We start from the raw sequence: 20,908 nt of genomic DNA, 5'->3' as shown, positions 1-20,908 counted from the left end.
TTCCCCTCCCACCGCCATTTCATATTCCTCTTCTCCTTTATTAGTGGGTACCCCCACACCTGGGACATTACCCTCTTCAACCAATACACCAATTTCCCCAAGTACTCCCCCACCACTGGACCAGAACATAAGAAAAAAAAAAAAAAGCCACCAGTTTATTTAGAGAAATCTTTTCTTTAATTGTCAGTCTGGAACGCTCTGATGGAAGCAGACTCAAACCGTGGAGGACAGAGTGATGGAAGCCGCAGCCAGGACCAGAAGTTGTCACATAGCAAAGAGGATAAGGAATGCCACCATCAAACAGAAGAGACCCATGGCCTCAGACAGGGCAAAACCCAGGATGGCATAGGAGAAGAGCTGCTGCTTGAGAGACGGATTCCTGTAGGTTGTACAAGGTGGGGAACAAACCAGAGAGACAGGGAGGGGGGGGGGGGAGAAAAAATAAAAAAGAAGTTCCACAGTGAGGAAAAAAAAATCCCAAGCCAGAGCCCGTATCACAGAAAGCCAGGACTGTGGCACATAAGCAACAGATTTTGGAGCACACACCAGTTTTATGGCAGGCAGCCATCAGCTGGAATAAGAAAGCCATGATTTTTCCCTGGTTTTAGTGATGCAGACATGTTGGGCCCTGAAGGCTAGTTCTACATGCCCTGGTGGTACTAAACAACAGCTCCTGCTAACAACTAGCCCTTCATTTCTTCTAGAGGCAGGCAGAGCTCCACAGGGCAGCTGCATCATTCAGAACTATAGGGTGGATTCAAACAATTCAACTGCTTTCTTATTTTAATAGAATAATGGACTATAACCACCATTCTATATCCAGTTAAACACGGTACCTGCTTGGACACGCTAGACATGTAGAGCTAGACATACATTACAGAGAAAGCTCTACCAATCTACTAAATTTAGTGCTGCAGGAAGGGAATAAATTCAAACCAGTCTGGCATCTTACTTACCTGGCATAGCCAATGATCAAGCTGCCAAACACCGTTCCAATACCCGCTCCTGAACCAGCCACCCCGACCGTGGCAGCACCAGCACCAATGAACTTAGCAGCAGTGTCGATATCCCTGGAAACAGCACTGGTTTGGAACTCACGGCGTGTCAGCTGCGGATGGGAAACGCCAGCTGGCTGTGGGTTACAGGACAAGAAACACACTAACGACACTTTTAATCATAAATATTTCTTTTAATAAAATATTATCAACATTTATCCTCTACTCAAGGCAGAACAAAATCAGCCAAGCTTGCGAAGTCATCGCCAATCTGGGCTAGAAGCTAGGTCCCCCTATTAGCCATCTTCTTGATATACAAACGTACTCCTCCATCCCAGGAGGAATCGTGACATATCACGGGCAGCAAGCACAAAAATACAGGACCCAGTTTACCATGTAAGAGTCTCACCTGTACAATCTGAACTTCAGGCCTGCTGAAAACAGACACTGAAACTGGTCTGGCCAGAGCCCTGGAACAGCACCGGAACTGAAATGAAACACAAGACAACTCCTATCATGGGATAGATCTGCACTAATCCTCAGAAAAAGAGCAGTTATTTAATGAATGTCTTGGAATTTAAAAAAAACATCTTAATGAAACAAGACTAAAAAGCAAAGGCATATACAAATCCAGGATATTTCTACTTTAGCCAGTGGGATTAAGCCCAGGAGTAGCACTACCACAGACCACACACTGCAGCACAATGAGCATCATCTCCACTACAGCAGCTCAGTCATTACAATATCATATGTTCTCTTGCTAATGCATACCTTGAGAGAAAGGGACAGCTGAATGTTTTTATGATAATTAATTTATCTCCGGAGAAACCCTCAGGCCTGCAGTTCAATGTACATCCACTAAGATAGTAGCTATCGCCCTCTGGTCACCAGAGGTCACCTTGTTTCCCCTCCTTGTTAAATCCGCAGTAAAGCAAACCCACACGATCTCACCTCAGCTGAGGGTGGCCAGGACAGTGTTTTGAAACAAGCACCACAGAGAAAGATTCCACAAGCATGTATTCCCACTAAAAACTATTATACTTAATTATTATCCTTAAGAAAGCCAACTTACCAAAGCTGGAGAGCTGACGAGAGCCAGAGGAGCCTGCATTTTGCTTAACCTAATACAAACGAAGAAAAAAAGGAATTGGGAACCCCGATGCCGTTGCCACCAGCCCACACCCCCCTCCCAGGAATGACACACGTCTGCCTGGAGCCACGTCCCTGAGGCTTTTCCCCACTGCCCCCACGCCCGGCTCCGTGTCTCCCCACTGCCCCCACGCCCGGCTCCGTGTCTCCCCACAGCCCTCCCTCCATTAATCCTCGTCTGGGCCCTTTCCAGGGAAAAACTCGGAACGGCGCATTTCTGTCCTCCCCAACACAGTCGAAGCCCCTCTCAAGGGTCAACTGAGCCCGCCCGAGCCCCGGGGGGGTGCGCGGGGACAGCGGACACGCCGACGTTTATCTCGCCCCCCGCGGCTGCCGCCTCCCTGCGAAGGGCACGGCACGGCCGGGCGCCGACCCCACCGGCCGCCCGGGCCCAGCGCTACCCCGCGGCCGGCAGAGCCCCCCCCCTCCACCGCCGGGCGGGCCGCGGTGCCCGGAGGGAGCTGCCGGGCCGAGCGGGACCCACCTCCGCGGGGTGCGCTCAGGGCGGCGGCGGCGGCTGTGAGAGGAACGCGGCGCTCCCGCCCCGCTCACCTTGCCGTGTCCCCCCGCGTCCTCCGCGCTCATTGGCTGCCGCCACGCACGGCGCGAGGCATCCTGGGACAACATCCGCTCTCCCCATTGGCTGCGGCAGAGCGAGCACCTCCCACCAGGATCCGGAAGAGCGCTGCCGAGCGGGAGGGCGGTGTCGCCAAACGGGCCGCTATTGGTTCGGGTTTTTTCCCTGCGTGCTTGCTGATTGGCTGGAGGACCGGAAGTCTTCCAGAGGACCATAAGGCGCGCGGGGCTGTTCCGTAGACTTACCATAGAGGCGGGTGGTGATGGCGGTGGGGCGGGCCCGGCTGCTCTCTCCGGTGTGTCGGCGGCTGCTGCGCCCGTCCCGGTACCCGTCTCCCTTCCGAGTCTCTCCTAAAAGATCATTTCGAACATTTGAACGTTTTCCACGTGGTTTGTTAAAGTGCCCGGTTCAGCCGCGGCTGAGCGTCGCTGGAGCTGAGGTTTAGTGCCGTCGGCCCGGGGAGGGGCTCGGGCTCCGGGGAGAGGGGGATCGCCGCCCGGCCGTGGTGTAGGGGCAAGACCCGTCTCCGTGCCCTGTTACCGGCAGCCTCAACCGCTGGGTACCGCCGTTGGGGGAGCCGAGGGGAGGTGGGCCCGCCCGAGGTTGCCGGTGTCTCGCCCACGGGGCTGCCCCGGAGGAGGAGGGCGGTCGGAGGGGCGTCCCCAGGGCCGTAGATCGTTAACCGAGATTTTTAAGTTTCCGTTTTTCTAAACTCCCTGAACTTTTATCCACCCCCATCCTGAGCCTGTCGGCCCAGGACAACCGGTACCGGTGTCCCCGGTTTTCCCCCAGCCCGCCAACCGGAGCGCCGGCGCTGTTATGGCGGTGGGGGGGGTGGATGTCACTCCCGCACCGGACTACAAGTCCCAGCAGCGCGGCCGGGGCCGCCCAGGGGGAGGTGTCCTGGCTGGGCTCTGCCTTTCTTAGTCCTCCACCTCCTCCTCCTCGCAGCTGCGGAGGTTTCCAGCCGTGCCTCTCGGTGAGTGAGGCGGCGGGGGGGTGGTGATGGGGTCCCGTATACCCCTCCCGGAGTCTGATTCCCCCTCCCAGGGCCGTGCAGGAGGCCGGGGAGTGAGGGGAGGCCGGAGTGGGGCGGGGGGCGCTGCGAAACGGCGGCGACACTTTCACTTTCGTTTCTTGGCGGCGGAGTCGGTGGTGCCCGGTCCGGGGAGAGGGGACAGCCCGGTGCACTCCCCACCCTCCGCCGACAATCCACGCACACGGGGGGTGCTAACGGGAGCCCCCGTGGCACACGCTGCCGGCGGCGGGGGAGCTGCTCGGTGCACCCGAGCCACGGTGTCCCGGTGTCCAACCGCGGTTGGCCGTTGGTCTCACTTGAGAAGGGAGAATCCGGGTTTTTCTGCGTCTTCGGGGCGCTGCAGGTTAATGAAAGATGAAACGGCAACAGCGAAAGAAATCGAAAAAAAACCAAACAAACAAACAAAAAACCCGAAACAGAAAGTCCCTGGAGAGAGGCTGGGTGGTGAACGCTGAACAATGTTATTTATTCCGCTCTGCTCCGTGTGAGCTGTAACGGTACCTCATTAGCTCGGCTCTGGGCTGGGACTGCCCGGTAATTACCAACACCCCGAAGGTGTGGTTGTCCCCATCCCCTCGGGCAGCAGTGGCCTCGCAGGGCCTCTCCTGCCTTCACTGATGACTTCCAGACTGTTCAAGTAAAAAAATGTCAACGTTAATAAAATGCCCTCCCCACTCTACTTCCTGTCACCTTTTCCTGGAAGTGAACTGCAGACTTTGCCATCAGCGCACTCTGCGTGGCTTCTGGGTTTGTTTTCCTTCACGTTCACAAGTATTTTTGCCAAAACCAACATCTTTTTTTTTTTTTTTGTCAGCAGCAGAATGCATTGTTTTGCTGCATCCGGGCACCAACTCTTCATTTGCATTGCAAGTTACTTTTAAGCCTTGTGGCAGCAAGGGCTCATGTCTTGTTCTGAAGTTTTTATTTTCTTTTTTCTGACTGGTGGCTGTCAAGAGTTCTCTGCCATTTGGGAACTGCAAATCCTAAATGCACATCAAGGTAGGAAAGTTTGACATCGGCCAGATAAAGACCAAGACTTAAGTGAATCGCACGCCATTTCCTCACTTTCCTGAGGTAAGTAAAAGCGAAACTGTAGCCCTGGGTGTCCTGCACCAGGGACAATAGATGTTTGTGCCATATCTCTTTATACTGTCTGCCCTGCTTTCTGCTCCCCGCAGGACAAATTCTTTGTCCTGCCAAGGCAGCCCTTGTCAGGGCAGTTATCACCACTCTTCACAGCTGTGGTTACCTTTTCCTTTCTGAGCACCGCCCTGCAATCCCTATCTAAGCTTCTGCCTGCTTTTCAGGCTATTCTTTGACATAGAATACAGACAGTCTCCTGGGTGAGGTCAAAATAAAAAAATGCAGGGTTCCAGGGAGTTCATTTCCCTGCAAAAATTCTGGATTTCATCAATCAGGAGACGACCTAAAATGCGCCAGTGGGATGGTTGCTTGTGGTGAACTTTCCCTCTATTCAGAGGTCAATCCTTGCTCGCTGCTGCTGTCGCTGAGATCAGCTGAGAAGGTTCTGCTTTGGATTCCTGCAATTGAATTGTCTGGGATTGGCAGCAGGGTTTTCTCAGCAGTGATCTGCCCCTTGATGCTTTGCTAGGGCCAAAGTCTGGCTGCCTGCAAGACGTAGTGGCCCAGAGGGGGATTTAGTGTTCTATTTCCAGTCCTGCTGGCAGTTTGGATACTCTCTTGATTGATACACCCTACAGATTTATATTGTGTGATTTGCAGTGCCACAATGCGCTGCAAAGTTTTATGCGTAGATAACTCGAGCAGAAGCTTTAATGCTCTTTGCTGAGCCTGCTGTCATGCAACAGGTTCGATACTGAGAATCATCCTGCAGTTTCAGTGTAGCAGTCACGAGCAGCAAGGCTGTAACAGCCTCATGACACAGGCTTGTGAGACGGAACTGCCACCACCTGCCTAACCAGGATCTCCTCCGTTTGTGCTCTGCCATGGGACCTGAGCTTAGCAAGGCACCTCTCTTCCCTTGGCGCCAGGAAGCTGGAGATGAAGGATACTGTTATTTGGAGGTCAAGTCATTGCGTTGGATTTGAGTGCAGAAGACGGGGAGGCTGCTGAGTTTGCTTATCACCAGTACGAGGGGTTTGTGTGTCTCACCACGGTCAGCCTGTGAAGGTGGCGTGTGTTAGGGCTGGGACTGCACGAGTCTTGGAGCTCCTAACGTGATAAATTGTAAGCTGGTAAGCCGCTATTTTTGTCTTGGAGCCTTTTGCTGATGCAGCAAAACCTCTGTTCTCAACCAGTGTGCTAGTCTCCAGATTTCAGAAGAGCTGATGCACCCCCACGTTAACCACCTATGGTGGGGCTGTGCCTGGAGTGGCAAATTACATTAAAAACGTGATGTGAGGGTGCATGTGGGGACAGCCAGCATTCCAGCAGGGTCTTCCAGCACAGGATCCCACCAGCGTGCTCCTGCTGCTACAAGACACCCCTGCCCCTCCCGTGTAGCAGATCTGTAGGGTAGTCACTGCAGCTGGTTCACGGGGTCCCACGCAGGAGAGAGGCTGTTGTGGCACACTGACAGCCTCAGAGCACCAGGCACCGTGGCTGGGAATCACAGAATCATTCGGGTTGGAAAAGCCCTTGCAGCTCCTCCAGCCCAACCGTGACCCTCACCCTGACCCTTCCCAACTCCCCCAGATCCCTCAGCGCTGGCTCAGCCCGACTCTTCAACCCCCCCAGGGATCCCGGGGACTCCCCCCTGCCCTGGGCAGCCCATTCCAACGCCCAACAGCCCCTTCTGCACAGAAATCCTTCCTCAGAGCCAGCCTGACCCTGCCCTGGGCAGCTTGAGGCCATTCCCTCGGGGCCTGGCGCTGGGGCCTTGGCTCCAGAGACTCACCCCCCCTCTCTGCCCCCTCCTGGCAGGGAGTTGCAGAGGGCCAGGAGGTCTCCCCTCAGCCTCCTCTTCTCCAGACTGAACCCCCCCAGTTCCCCCAGCCGCTCCCCAGCAGACCTGTGCTCCAGACCCTGCCCCAGCTCCGTTGCCCTTCTCTGGCCACGCTCGAGTCATTCAATGGCCTTTTTGGGGTGAGGGGCCCAGAACTGAACCCACTCAGCGAGGGGCGGCCTCCCCAGTGCCGAGCCCAGGGCTCAGATCCCTTCCCTGTCCCTGAAACCAGCGGTCAGATGAAAGAGTCTTACACATCTGCTAAAGAGGATCTACAAGCTGCCGTGGATGTCAGGAGCAGCCTGGCCACAGTGGCAGGGACACCAGTGAGGTCATGTGCCTTGCTGAGAAACCTTGGTGTGTGCGTAGGGGGCTTTGAACCTCACATCCATGTCATTCCCAAACCGTGCCTCTTCATGCCCTGCACAGACACAACTATGTTGGCACCATCCGAAGATGAGGTAATCCCCTTATTCTTCCCCCTTGTAGACTTCCACGATGAATGGGACCTCTGATGAGCCTCCCACCTCCGCCGTCCTCTTAGACAGCTGCTACTTCTCTCAGGTCATCTTTAACAACGTGGAGAAGTTTTATGTTCCCGGAGGAGACATAACCTGTTATTACACCCTCACGCGGAACATTGTTCCTCGCGGGAAGGACTGGGTGGGAATCTTCCAGGTGAGTGAATACGGTGAAGCCACTTGTGCCAAGTGTGAGGAAGTGGTGCTAGGCAGGAACAAATAGCTTGGGCTTTGATAGAACAGGGTTGGGGAATTTTTTTTCCAGTGTAATGGAACATCTTTATTGTGCCTAGGGACAAAGTACCAGACTTGTTGTAGTCTGAAGAGCTTCAAGGCTGAGCAAACACTGATTATTCTATCATGCATAAACCACAACTCTCACAAGTCAGGATATCAATGCAAAATTCCTCCCAGTAACTGATCTATAAGGAAATATACTCCCATTACCATAGGATAAACATGAACTGAGTGATGCCATATAACAATTTTGCTGTTGCAGGTGGGATGGAAAACGACACGGGAATGTAACACGTTCGTGTGGGCTCCTCTGCCCGGTGACATTCACAGGGACGCCCCTGTGCAGCAACAGATCTGTTTCAAAGGTGAGTTGGGAGCTTGGGTCACTCGGGGAAGGTATGTGCACAAGCACACACAGCCACGCACGGGCAGACTCCCACTTTGCTGCCACTAATGAGCACTACGTTCGGAATTACAGAATATCTGTAGGGTCATGCTTTGGGGGACTTATTTCAAAGGCCATAATCACAAAATTTTGAATCTGCTGAATTCTGCCATCCTAACTAAGTGATACTGTTCTTATCACTGCCACAAGGAATAACTAGCAGTGCAGGAACAATACAGAACTGGGATGTTTTCTGAGGTTCTCATTTTCTGTGCTATGTAGTTAAGACATTTGAATAATTAGAAGCTGAATATGAGGCTGTTGTGTTTCTCTGAAGCTTGCTACCTACCGAAAGATGATGAATACTACCAGTTCTGCTACGTTGATGAGGATGGCATGGTCCGAGGAGCCAGTGTGCCTTTCCAGTTCAGAGCAGAAACTGAGGATGATATCCTGGTGGTTACCACACAGGTATGTGTCCTTTCTTCCCCTGCGTTTTACTGCCTCAGCTTTTATTGGCATATGCTCACTGCTAATGTGGAGTGATCCGGTAAATCGGATGCTGAGATAGAACTCAGCAGACATGGATACTAATCTTGACTTTTCTCCTGATCTGTCACACAAAATTGGGCAGCCTTTTTTTCTCTATCTGCCATTTATCATTTAGATTGTGAGCTCTTTATAACAGGGAGTGACTTAAATACATAATGTTTCAGGACATTTTGAATATTTTAAAATGAAAATGTCATGTTTATGGAAGCAGCCTGCCATTAACTGCAGTAAGCACATGCCCATGGCCCACAGTTGAGGTGCTGTGAAGCCAAACACTCTTTCTTTGCAGTGTCTTGTGTGCAGCCCTTTTGTTACGGACTAGACGGCACACAGGGTCCTGATCTAACAAACTGCAAAAAGCCCCAGAGCTCTTCCTCTGCGGACTTCTGCAGACACAGAAGGCATTGAGCATCTCCAGAGCTCAGGGTAGTATGTGCTCAGTGTTCAGGGACCAGGTTGAGGGTCAGCTTTGGGCAGGCTGGGGAGAGGGAAGCAGCGGGCTGGTCTGCGCTAGTAGTGGAGGCACAGGGAGGGACACTGTTCCCTGTGCAGGGCTCAGCTTGCTTTGCTCTTCACCCTGTGCTATTTGGAATGGAGCTTGTCAGTGCTCCTGTCTGACCAAACAACTTTGTTTCTTGCCAGGGAGAAGTGGAAAAGATTGAACTACAAAACAAAAATTTGCTTAAAGAAAAGGAGGATCTGCAAGCAAGCTGTGCAGGTCTCCAGAAACAAAACAGCGATCTGCAGGAAGAGCTCAGGAACACACAGGTAAACTAAGAAGTTAATATAAGAAGTCAGAATGAAGCTGTAAGCCTGGAAGAGGGAGAGGGTCTGAGTCAGGTCTTGTTCCACTGTCTGCTTCCAGGAGAAAATTTAAGAGGTTTCTGCCCATATTATCTGATTAGTCCTTTACCAAATCATACGACACCTCCACTGCAGAGAGAAGGATAACGATGAACAGGAGACATCTTCAGACACAGGAGCCAGGAATGGACGGGAAGGAGAGTGTTCAAAAATGTTTTGTAGGCTGTCCTGAAATCACATTATTGTTACCTTTTCTTCCTGAAGTTTTGCTCAGGGCTTCATATAAATGCATCAGGGGCTGAAAATGTAGTCGGGATGCAAAGGAGACGTTTTCCTCCTTCACACGGGCTGCCTGGCGGTGTTGCATTTGAGGGTTCTTGCCGTTCCAGTGCACAGCAGGACTAGTGCTTGGGTCCCATTTACCTCCTGTTGACCTCACTGTGATTTTCAGGACAATTTAGAGTCTCTGAGGAGCAACACAGAGAAACTGGAGCTGGAGCTGAATGCCCTGGAAAAGGAAAAGCAACATCTAAAGGAGCTGGATGACTGCAGAAAGGCAGAACTGCACGAGTAAGTGTATTTACAGCACATCTCAAAACAGGATTTCCTGTGAGCACCTTGCCTTGATGGATTAAAATTGCCATCTGTGAAAGTGTGGTGTGTTTTGATTTGTTCTGAGTAGGCTCAAAGTGCAATTTCAGAATGTGACCTCTGACAAGGAACAACTGGACACGAGACTGAAAACAGCCCTGGATCACATGGATCAGCTGCAGGTAGCAAACATACAGCTGCTCACCTTTGCTTTTATGAACTGTCTGTGATGGAATCAGTTTCCCTCTGACAGAGGAGTGAACAATCTTGAGCCAGTATGTGGTCTATGAGCTTTGCTACTGATGTCACACAAATCTGGGCAGCCTTTTCTTCCCTACCTGCCGTTTTTCACTTGTATTGTGAGCTCTTTGTAATGGGGAGTGACTTACATACATAATGTTTCCGAACGTTTTGAATATTTTAAAATGAAAATGTCATGTTTATGGAAACAGCCTGCCATTAACTGCAGTAAGCACATGCCCATGGCCCACAGTTGAGGTGCTGTGAAGCCAAACACTCTTTCTTTGCAGTGTCTTGTGTGCAGCCCTTTTGTTACGGACTAGACAGCACACAGGGTCCTGATCTAACAAACTGCAAAAAGCCCCAGAGCTCTTCCTCTGCGGACTTCTGCAGACACAGAAGGCATTGAGCATCTCCAGAGCTCAGGGTAGTATGTGCTCAGTGTTCAGGGACCAGGTTGAGGGTCAGCTTTGGGCAGGCTGGGGAGAGGGAAGCAGCGGGCTGGTCTGCGCTAGTAGTGGAGGCACAGGGAGGGACACTGTTCCCTGTGCAGGGCTCAGCTTGCTTTGCTCTTCACCCTGTGCTATTTGGAATGGAGCTTGTCAGTGCTCCTGTCTGACCAAACAACTTTGTTTCTTGCCAGGGAGAAGTGGAAAAGATTGAACTACAAAACAAAAATTTGCTTAAAGAAAAGGAGGATCTGCAAGCAAGCTGTGCAGGTCTCCAGAAACAAAACAGCGATCTGCAGGAAGAGCTCAGGAACACACAGGTAAACTAAGAAGTTAATATAAGAAGTCAGAATGAAGCTGTAAGCCTGGAAGAGGGAGAGGGTCTGAGTCAGGTCTTGTTCCACTGTCTGCTTCCAGGAGAAAATTTAAGAGGTTTCTGCCCATATTATATGATTAGTCCTTTACCAAATCATACGACACCTCTACTGCAGAGAGAAGGATAACGATGAACAGGAGACATCTTCAGACACAGGAGCCAGGAATGGACGGGAAGGAGAGTGTTCAAAAATGTTTTGTAGGCTGTCCTGAAATCACATTATTGTTACCTTTTCTTCCTGAAGTTTTGCTCAGGGCTTCATATAAATGCCTGAGGGGCTGAAAGTGTAGTCGGGATGCAAAGGAGACATTTTCCTCCTTCACACGGGCTGCCTGGCGGTGTTGCATTTGAGGGTTCTTGCCATTCCAGTGCTTGGGTCCCTTTTACCTCCTGTTGACCTCACTGTGATTTTCAGGAGCTGCAGAACAATTTAGAGTCTCTGAGGAGCAACACAGAGAAACTGGAGCTGAAGCTGAATGCCCTGGAAAAGGAAAAGCAACATCTAAAGGAGCTGGATGACTGCAGAAAGGCAGAACTGCACGAGTAAGTGTATTTACAGCACGTCTCAAAACAGGATTTCCTGTGAGCACCTTGCCTTGATGGATTAAATTGCCATCTGTGAAAGTGTGGTGTGTTTTGATTTGTTCTGAGTAGGCTCAAAGTGCAATTTCAGAATGTGACCTCTGACAAGGAACAACTGGACACGAGACTGAAAACAGCCCTGGATCACATGGATCAGCTGCAGGTAGCAAACATACAGCTGCTCACCTTTGCTTTTATGAACTGTCTGTGATGGAATCAGTTTCCCTCTGACAGAGGAGTGAACAATCTTGAGCATGTAGGTGGTGTATGAGTTTCTTTTTTTAGTTATGTGGGTTCTTTAGGAAAATGTCGATCTTTGATACGATTTGACCTCCAGGAAACCTCAAGAATGCTCAATTCTGGAAGGAATGTTTGAGGGTGATGTGCTAAGAGAAACTGGAAGGATTTTCTTCCCAAAAAACATCCCCTTTGCATGCTCATGAAGTTGATCAGAATTCAACTGTTGTTTACCTCCTGCTAGCTAATGATTCAGGCAGAAAACACTTCTGGTTTTGAAAACATTTGATAACTGTGTTCAGTACTTCAGTGAAAACAAGACTTCTAGCTGGGAGGTGTGTGAAGGGAGAAAGTAGATTGAAAATAGCTGAGTTGTTAGGTCTGGGACACAGGAGACCCAGAATGATGCGTTAACCATCTGGCTATAGAGTCTCTGTTTTTCTCTCTTTCCTCTGACTTCCCAGATTTGAAGTGTTGTGTTGAAACTTAGCTCTTCACAGAATGTATGAATGAGTACTGTGTTCTGATGAATACATCAGCTCCAGTATATCCCCAGTTTCTACAAAGGTTTTAATGAGAAAATGTTTGCAGAAAAAAAATTCGAGCGATCATAGTTTCTAGAGCTTTGCCTTCTGTAGCAAAAGGTGCCTTGCTGTTTGATTTTCACTTTTTGCCCGCTCTTCTCTCTCCTTAGTCTCAGGTGTTGAGTTATGAGAAAGAAGTGGAAAACTTGTCTCTCATGGACCGTGACAAGGCAAAGAAGCTTGAACATTTAAAGAAAGAGAATCAGCAGTTACGCATGAGTAGAAGTCAACAGGTAAAGCCTTCCCTGATTATCACGGTGCTTGGAGGAGCCCGGGCAGAGAGCCTGAGGCATCCTCAGCAGTGAACATGTACAAATATTGCTGAATCTTAAAAGAATAGAAGGGATTCTGTGGCAGAAAGAGGAGTGTCCATGGTGGCGTGAGTGTCCTCATAGGTGATTCTGTGAACACACCATCTGACAGATTCTTACAGTCTACATATATTCTTATAATATAGACGTACATATTAGTTCTGGAAGAAAAATCTTTGTAATTCTGATTCTCCGTAGCAGAAAAATTCAGTCTCTGTCTTGATCTCTTTTGAGTCAGCTCAGGGGATAAAATAAATCCCCTGATTTATTTTTTTTTTAATATTAGATATTTATTATATTTTTTAATTTTATTGTACTTTTTTTTTTATACTGTAGTATATCTCATTTGATGTCTACGTGTATAACAAATTCAAGTTTGTGGACAAAAGTCTTGCTTTTCTTAGGTAGCTTCTGCAGACCTTTTAGAAATAATAGACAAACCTCAGCACTGGAAATCACTCCTTGAAGGAACTTGAAAGATATAAAAGGGCAGCAGGCTGTGGCATTTCTTTCCACTGAAGAAACCATCATTGGCAATGACTGAGGCCGTCACATCATCTTTAGCCTGTTGCCCTGAGTGACCTTCTAAAGGTGCTTTTCCCTCTGTTGTGCTACTCAGGAGGCTTTTGGAGGCTCTGCCCCCACTTCGGCATTGAAAACTAGATGCCTAAAATAGATGATGTGATTACCTCTGCTGTGATGCCAAATGTTCAGGATTCTCAGAGTGGTACTTTGACTGCAGAATCCCTGAGTGCTCCATCCTACCTAATTTACTGATTGAATTCAAGAGTCAGCTACAAGATTAATTCCTAAGGATGTATTAGCTGTCCAGCATCAATGCAAGCCTTGCAGCACCAGGAAGCCTGGCAGACTTGGCTAGCTTTCACCTGCCAGGGTGGATTTCTCAGCTGTTTGTGTTTCTTTTCTTCAACCTCCCTCTTTGTTTGACCCTTCAGAGGTCATGTGTCATCTCACAGCTTGTAATGAAAATAGAGTGTGAGTGGTGACGTGGGGATATCCTAGGGGTCAAACTATGAAATGGTAAGACTCCCATTGAAAGTGAAGGGTTATTTCTTGGTAATAAATGCAGCATGAGGCAGCTCCAAGCACTGGATCTCTCACTGTTTTATTTGCCAGTTTCCCAAATAACACTCTTCCTTCATAGCAACAGAACTCAATGAAAGAACTTGAGGAGCAGAAGCGTTTTGTTCAGGTTCTGCAGGCAAGAAAGAATGAAGCTGATGAGGAAAAGCAGGTGAGAACGTGGCACAACTCCCTCGCCTTTCTCCTGTGTTGAATATGACACTAACCACTCAGTCTAGTGTTCAGTTCCATTAACCCTTCTACCAAACGGGTCACTAATTGTGCCTCCATCACCCAAACCCAGCTGCCAGGCTGTCTGCAGGCACATACAGATGACTCTGGGAGTACGTTCACAGCATGTTGTTGCTGTCACGTCTACAACCTAAGAGGAAGGGTCCAAAAACTTGCACCTTTTTCCCCCACCACAGAATAGACTGGTTGGCCCGTAACAGCACGGGGATTTTCAAAAACCCTTAATGTTACCTTAATTCTGACACCATTGAAATGAATGGACTTATGCATTTAAATGGACATAGCATTTTGTCCAGTCTAGGCAATGACTGCTCAGATTTTTTCCTTACTCTGCATGACTTCAGTATAATCTTCTGCGTTTTAAAGTGTATTACTCTATTGTGATCATCCTGTCTGCCTTTCTGAGCAGGCCACAGAACGGATCCTTGCCCCTCCTTACCGCACTTTCCCATTTGGTCAAGCAGGACTAACACTGAGCTACCTAAAAGAAGCTCAGAGCAATTTTGATTCTGATATCAGAGGATCTATTTTAGTGCAAAGTATGACTTTTCTCTGAAATGGTCTCCTGAGCTTCTGGAAATCCATTCTGACCTTCTGTCCCTTTGCAGAAACTAAAGGAAAAGAATAACAGGCTCCTGAGGCTTCTCTCGCAGGTTTGTTCACGAACTCAAACTTCAGTTCCAGCTTCTGAGCTAGGAGATCTTCTGTTTGGAAATCCATATTATGGTGAGATTACTTGGCATTCTGTCTGAAACCACAAATACATGGCAGTTAAAGTCTCGGCAAATTATCCTCCCTCTCGAATTGAATGCTGTAGAAAAGACATTATTAGCAGCACCTCTGCGCAGCTTTGCATGTGTGCAGATGACTTGGCAGCTGCAAAATGCTGCCAGGTGCTGAGAGTTGACTTAAGTGATCAGCTGTCTGTTCATTTTCTGCCAAGAGAGACAACTATTAGCTAGTTTTATTCAGCTGCGAGACTGCTAGTTTTGTGGCTTATGTCCAGTTTCCATAGTGCTAAATATAGAGGTTTAGATCCAGAGCCACATCCTCATGTTTCAGGAATTACTAGTTATCAGCACATCACATTGCTAATCATTTTGCTGTGGCTAAATTGACTTTTTTTTTTTTTTCCAGCTCCAGGAATAAACCTGTTGGCAGAAGCTGCAGACATAGTAAGTAAAATGGACACAACTGGACATGAATTAGTGTTTATGGACATGAACTGGTGGTTTGAAATAGAAAGCTCCCAGTTCAGCTCTGTAGCCAATTGTCTACATACTGGTTTAGTCCTCAGACAACAGAATGGAGCCATGTATGCTTGACTCATAGAATTAGTGAGACTTACATATATCAAGGAAGAGAAAGGAAACTGTTGACCTTAATCTTTAAGGCCCAGCTCTTGGCAGCTTCTAATGTCAGAATGAGCAGCATGCAACTGCTCAATACCTCGTTTCATACTGGAGACATGGACATATATGCTATGAAGGATGGAAGGTCAGAGCACCTCACAGGACCTCTTGACTTTTAAATGCTATTTAGAGAAGCCTGGAGACATTTGAAAGCTTGAGAATGTTAGAAGTCAGAAAGACTTGTCCAAAAGTGATAATATCTGGCTACTAAACTTTTCTGTTTCTTCTCTTTCAATATAATTTTTTAACTGACTTTATTTGCATTTGCTTTGTGCTTTAGGCTTCTCTAAGGAAATGTCCCATGTGCAGTGGTGTATTTCCTGAAGATACTGAGACAAATCAGTATGAGACCCATGTGCACAGCCATCTTCTGGAGTGCCCGTTCTGCAGCTAGACCTTTGAAAAGTCCAATAAGCAGGTCTTTGATGACCATATATTTTGTCATGACCTGCAATTTATATCTGCTCTGTAGAATAAGTGGCAGAGGCTGCCGTACAGAATAGACCACAATCACTGTGTAGGCTTAATTCATGCTAAGATCACCCAAACAAGACTAATTTTACCACTAGTACTGTAATTCTGAGCTTTCTGTGCCAGGTAGCATATGACCAACACATAAATCAGGTCAGATGTGCACACCCTGAAACTGAACCAACGTCATCAGATTTAAGTCCTCTGTCTTGGATCCGAGTATATGTGCTTGTTAAATGAGTTACAAGTCCTATAATTAGTAATTTAGTTGGAATGTAGTACCAGTTCTTTAGAACAGGATTGGCCGTGTAACTGTTCATTCAGGTAGGGATCCAAGTGATGGGATGCAGTACAGCAGTTTTCTGTATTTGGCTGATGCACCTGCATTATAATGGGTTTATTCTTTAATATAGCACTGTGATTGCTAACCAAAGACCAGGAACATTGTATAATCACACTTTCAGTCCTGTTCAGCAGAATTAATTATTAATAAGTAAAAAAGCCTGAATAAAAATACATCTTTCACCATCAGTCATAGAGCAAGTGAAAGATACATGTTGATAAAGAGACTAAATATCTACTTGCAGATCTGAAGGACACAGCTTACTGGAAGGTGAAGCACCATCCATTTCAGAATGAGGAAAACCTGAAATTTCTGAAATGGGGAAGGTCACTGCGGTGTGGAGCCCACAGGAGAGCAGTAGCTGAGTTGTCCTGGCGGCACAGAGGATAAATAGCCTCTCAATCAGAAATTGGGCATCCTCATTTAAATGAAATTACAAAATTAATTATTTCTCTTTTATGTTTCTAAACCTTCTTGATTTAACAAGAAGAAGCTGTTCTCAAACCTTGTGATTCAAAACTAAGTGCCTTGGGATATTAGTGCTTTGTGCACGGGTTATCCAGTTACTATTTTTATTTCTGCTTCAGAATTTTCTATTTATTATTAACAGCTCTTTTTTTCCATGCAAACACAAATGGGGAAAGATTTAATATCCCAACTATATTAGACTGTTTCCTGCTGAATAGCTGAAGCAATAGAAAATGTTGAGAAGTTTATACAGAGTTTTAAGAATATTGAGAGTAACAAAGGCTTCAAAATACTTTACTGTTTGGTTTCTACACAAACTTTTTATCAGTCTAGGTTTAAATAGAGTATTTCTCTCTTGAGGTGTACTATACTGATAAGCATTATTTATAAAACCTGTAAAAGAACATAAGAGCAAAAAAAAATCAAAGCTATGTGGATAAAACCTTTAAAAAAGATGTCTGTGTTCATTCTTAAAGAAATAAATTGGAGGATTTGATGGGGTCTTAAGGGAGCTGTTTGTAGGCTTTCCATTACTTGCTGAAGCTTCTGTCTAACAGAGTACTAAGCACTTCTCTGAATAACTTCTAGCATGGAACACAGTATCCCTGCAGGTTGTGAGACTGGTTTGTTTAACAAAAATCGTGTGTTTAACTGGTTTGTCCTCGGTGGCTCCTCACAGCATGGGAATATATCATGAAGGCCAAAGGGGGTAGTATGAGATAAGAGAATGAATCCAGAAAGTAAAATGAGCTGTATGGGGTCTGTTTGTTTATATCCATTCATCTGAAAAGCTAGAGCTGGCTGAATTTCTTCTGGGTCATAGGAACAACCAGTGTATCCACACCTTTTTTCCCTAGGCTAGGAGAAAAATCTGAAAACCTCCTCACTCAGAGGACCAAAAAAAAACCCCAACTTGTGCTTCTTTCGCATAATCTGGGCGAGTGTCCTATTACTGTTTTTAAAACCACATTTCTTTTTATTCACCATTCAGCACAGCATTTGGCATGGACATCTCAGCCCAACATATGTTGCCTACCTGTTTGTCCTCTCCAGCACCCCATCTAGGGGCCATGGTCAGCAGTCCTGGGCATGGGCAACAGGGACAACAACTCATCCAGTATCAGAGAGATAAAAAAAAAATACCCATTGCTCTTAAGTCAGTCTTCAGACCACTTGCACAAAGAAGCAAGTCTGACAGAGACCAAATATGAAAACCTCTGAGAGAGGCACATTTTCATTGACTAGGTGTGGTCATACCAACCTTTGCTCAAAAGCACATGGTTTTCTTTCACTTATTGTGAAATCCAGGTCTCCCCTCATCCAGGATGGTAAAATATTATTTAAAAGCACATGGTTGTTACCAAAACTTTTAAACTCCCCTGCCCCATCAATGTCACCACCTTAACACTTGGTATTGTACATGTTTTGGCATGATTTGATTACTATAGTATATCTCAACATTCCTGGCATAGCTTTATCCCAATTTTACAATAGAACATTACATCAAAATGAGGCTCATTGTTAGCTGAACACTTGTTTCCTCAGGAAAAGTCCCATTGTTTTTCAAGAAAATGCTTCCTCCCCCCCCCCCCACCTTTTCCCGTACGTCTTCATGCTAAATGACATTTTGCTTCTTTCACTGCACTGCGTCTTGACAGAAGCAGATCAAACGTGGAAAGACACAAAAGCAGTTTTTACTAAAACCCTGGTAGTTCACCCAAATGCCAGTTATCAAACCTCTTTCCTTTCTACACTGTTGCTAGTACTGGCTTTAGCAGCTTGGATCCTAAACCCAAACCCAGTCACCTGGGGTTAGTCACATCGCGATGCTACCTATGCCCTTGAGCTACCGGGGCCAAGTGTCGGTGCCCCCGAGTTGCCTCTCCGTCCCTTTCACACGGGTACCTATCATTTTCCACTTGCCTGCCCCTATCATTTCTACAAACCTCAGTGCCTGTGTTGAGGTGCCGGCCCTGGGCCACAGGCAGTGAGCGGGTGACCGGCAGAGGGGGTCAGACTGCAATAAATCTCATGAGGATGCTGGCTTTCAGAAGTATTTTAAGGTATGTCTTTTTTTTTTTTTTTTTTTTCTGTAATAATGGCACAGATTCAGACTCCCAGCCATATACTTCAGCCTGATGCAGGTCATGCCTTCCCTATCCTGGGCAGCCAGGGACCAATTTACCCCTAAGCACAAATTACATCATATATTTTCTGACCAAGTTTTCATTTTGCTTGTAATTTACAGCATTATTTATGTTACTGCTGCATTTAGCCTTTGGAATCATAAGAGGTTTCAATCCTATCTCAATTTTATGGTTTAATACAGAAGAAGCTCAAATGGCTGATAATTAGATATAGTTATACTTTGGATGAGATCCAATACTACATTGATATGTATTGGGTAAGGACCTTGAAATAAATTTTCAGAAGGGACAGTAAGGGTTTGGCACAATTTATACCCCAGTTGATGTAGCATCTGAATGGGAATTCATTAGAAATGTATCTAAAAAGGAAGAAGTCATACTTTGTGAGGCAAATCTCTGTGAGTATATGTATTTTTAATTCTTTACAGGGCATATCAGTTTGGTCCAGCTTAGGAGCAGGCCCAGTTTGCTCTCCATCACCGATCGCTGCTGGGATGCAGCGTAACATTTTCTGTTCCCTCATCCAGGCAAAAGCACTCAGCCTCAGAGAGCTCTTCTCCCTTTGCTTGGTCCTTTCGCTTCTCCCTCATTTTTGTCAGACCCTCTCCCTTCCTTTTCCAAGAAGTCAGTTCTTCCCTTGGGCTTTCTCTCCTATTCACACAGAGTATATTTTGAATATATCTGTCCCTGTCCACAGCACATCATTTTCCAATTAACCGGTATGTTTCTGTATGTCTAAAATGCAAACCAGATGATAACTTCTTTCAGCTGCAAAGACACGCTGCTAACTGGTCAGAGAGGGCATCACATACCAACTGATGTCAGTTCGTTTCATAGGAAGGACCATCATTTTGCCGGGGAAAAGTTAGTTTTGGCGTAGGAAAAAAGAGAGAGACTGGCCACAATGGGAGATGGTTACAGATTCCAGATTCCCAAACTATTTCAGCCCTGAAAGTCTGCAAGGATGCTGAAATAACCGACTGGTGGCTCCGCTTCTTCCAGAAAGCAATGCTTCAGCCACAGTCCCACTTGAACAGCCTCTTTCCTCCACCCATCCTCCTGCTGGTTCCTCTTCATCTATCAATGTCTTCTTTCCTCTTCCTGCAGAACAATTTGGACCTTCAGCATTGTCATCCTCCTCCAGAAGCACGGTGCTGAGGTTTGGGGTGCAGACGAGGGGGAGGCAGAGGCGTGGAGCAGAACACAGTCTGGGAATGCTGCTGCTGCTTCTCTTCACGTCACCTTAATGAGGCTCCTGTGGGGAGCAGAGGGAGCTGCAAGGAAATAAAAAGATTCCTGACAAAAGGAATGTAAATAGACAAGATGCAGGTGAACCGAGGAAAAGGAAAGCCGTGTAGAAGTCAGCAATTGAGTGGTTATACTCGGCAATCAACTTGTCAGTTTGATTTTAAGACACAGCGGAAGAGATCGCTAATTCTTTAGAGCAGCAGAATGCACGTTTAGGGTTTCAAGTGTTTTGATCATCAGAGCCCTTATTTCAGGGATCAGTCCTGTGCTTACTTAGTAAGCGGAGGTGCTTCTGTATTTGGCATGTCAGCAACGGGCAGGGGAAGAGAGCAGAGAAGGGAATGGTGGAAAAAACCGTTGTGAAATGACACTCAGACAGACTGCCACCCTTAGTTAGGTCGGGGGAAGGAAATGCTCACAGGCCCCCGTGAGATTGAAGAGATTACTCTTAGGCAGAGGAGGTTTTTTTTGTCGCTCCTATTATTTGGTGAGGACACATTCTTTATCTTTGTTCTGCTGTGGAGATGCAGACTGACCTATTCCTGCTTGCACAGGAGTCAGTGAGTGCCTTTAGCTCTAGTGCACTAGTACAAATAGAGAGTGCTTAGTGGGTATATAACGGCACGAAATCCAAACGCTGCCATTTATCACCCTCTTTGTGCTGAATTAAATCGCTACGTGAAATGCGCTGAAGAATCGAACCTTTATTGTTTTGTTGGTGAAAGGATTGGGTCCCAGAATTACATCAGTTGTTTTCTCTAAGCAGCTATTAGCCTCCTCCATTATACTAACAGAACTGGTTTCCATCCTCTGGCTCATTTATTCCAAACCAGCATTATTGAAGTGAATGGGGTCTAGGCCCTGGATATTAGAAGAGCTGTTGGTCTACTCATAAATAACAAGTTGTCAAGGATTTTAATGGAAACCCT

General features: G+C 47.1%; 2 protein-coding genes across 10 annotated transcripts; one reads left to right on the top strand and one right to left on the bottom strand.

Annotated features, from left to right (window-relative positions):
- Window positions 1–154: 154 nt before the first annotated feature.
- On the bottom strand, window positions 155–2,779 carry ATP5MC1 (ATP synthase membrane subunit c locus 1). 2 transcript variants are annotated; one of them, XM_074926653.1, is made up of 5 exons: window positions 2,629–2,779; window positions 2,068–2,116; window positions 1,405–1,482; window positions 957–1,132; window positions 155–379 (listed from the first exon to the last, which is right to left on the bottom strand). In XM_074926653.1, exons 1-5 carry the CDS (start codon window positions 2,769–2,771, stop codon window positions 265–267), a joined length of 561 nt encoding a protein of 186 aa, XP_074782754.1. In that variant the 5' UTR covers window positions 2,772–2,779; the 3' UTR covers window positions 155–264. The 2 variants fall into 2 exon arrangements, with proteins under 2 accessions (XP_074782754.1, XP_074782755.1); XM_074926654.1 differs by having other exon boundaries at window positions 957–1,108.
- A 199-nt stretch (window positions 2,780–2,978) lies between these two features.
- On the top strand, window positions 2,979–20,666 carry CALCOCO2 (calcium binding and coiled-coil domain 2). 8 transcript variants are annotated; one of them, XM_074926776.1, is made up of 16 exons: window positions 2,979–3,700; window positions 4,715–4,834; window positions 7,176–7,364; window positions 7,707–7,809; window positions 8,167–8,300; window positions 9,024–9,149; window positions 9,637–9,755; window positions 9,868–9,958; window positions 10,660–10,785; window positions 11,257–11,384; window positions 11,496–11,586; window positions 12,355–12,477; window positions 13,721–13,810; window positions 14,499–14,543; window positions 15,028–15,065; window positions 19,839–20,666. In XM_074926776.1, the coding sequence occupies exons 3-15, from the start codon at window positions 7,185–7,187 to the stop codon at window positions 15,037–15,039; spliced, it is 1,368 nt and encodes a 455-aa protein (XP_074782877.1). In that variant the 5' UTR covers window positions 2,979–3,700; window positions 4,715–4,834; window positions 7,176–7,184; the 3' UTR covers window positions 15,040–15,065; window positions 19,839–20,666. The 8 variants fall into 8 exon arrangements, with proteins under 8 accessions (XP_074782877.1, XP_074782873.1, XP_074782872.1 ...); XM_074926772.1 differs by having other exon boundaries at window positions 14,499–14,616; XM_074926771.1 differs by lacking the exon at window positions 19,839–20,666 and adding an exon at window positions 15,583–17,572 and having other exon boundaries at window positions 2,979–3,308; window positions 14,499–14,616.
- The last annotated feature ends 242 nt before the right edge of the window (window positions 20,667–20,908 follow it).

This window comes from Athene noctua, chromosome 25, assembly GCF_965140245.1.
Source record: "Athene noctua chromosome 25, bAthNoc1.hap1.1, whole genome shotgun sequence".
In the NCBI taxonomy this organism is placed as follows: Eukaryota; Metazoa; Chordata; class Aves; order Strigiformes; family Strigidae; genus Athene; species Athene noctua.
This window is presented reverse-complemented; position numbering and strand designations above follow the sequence as displayed.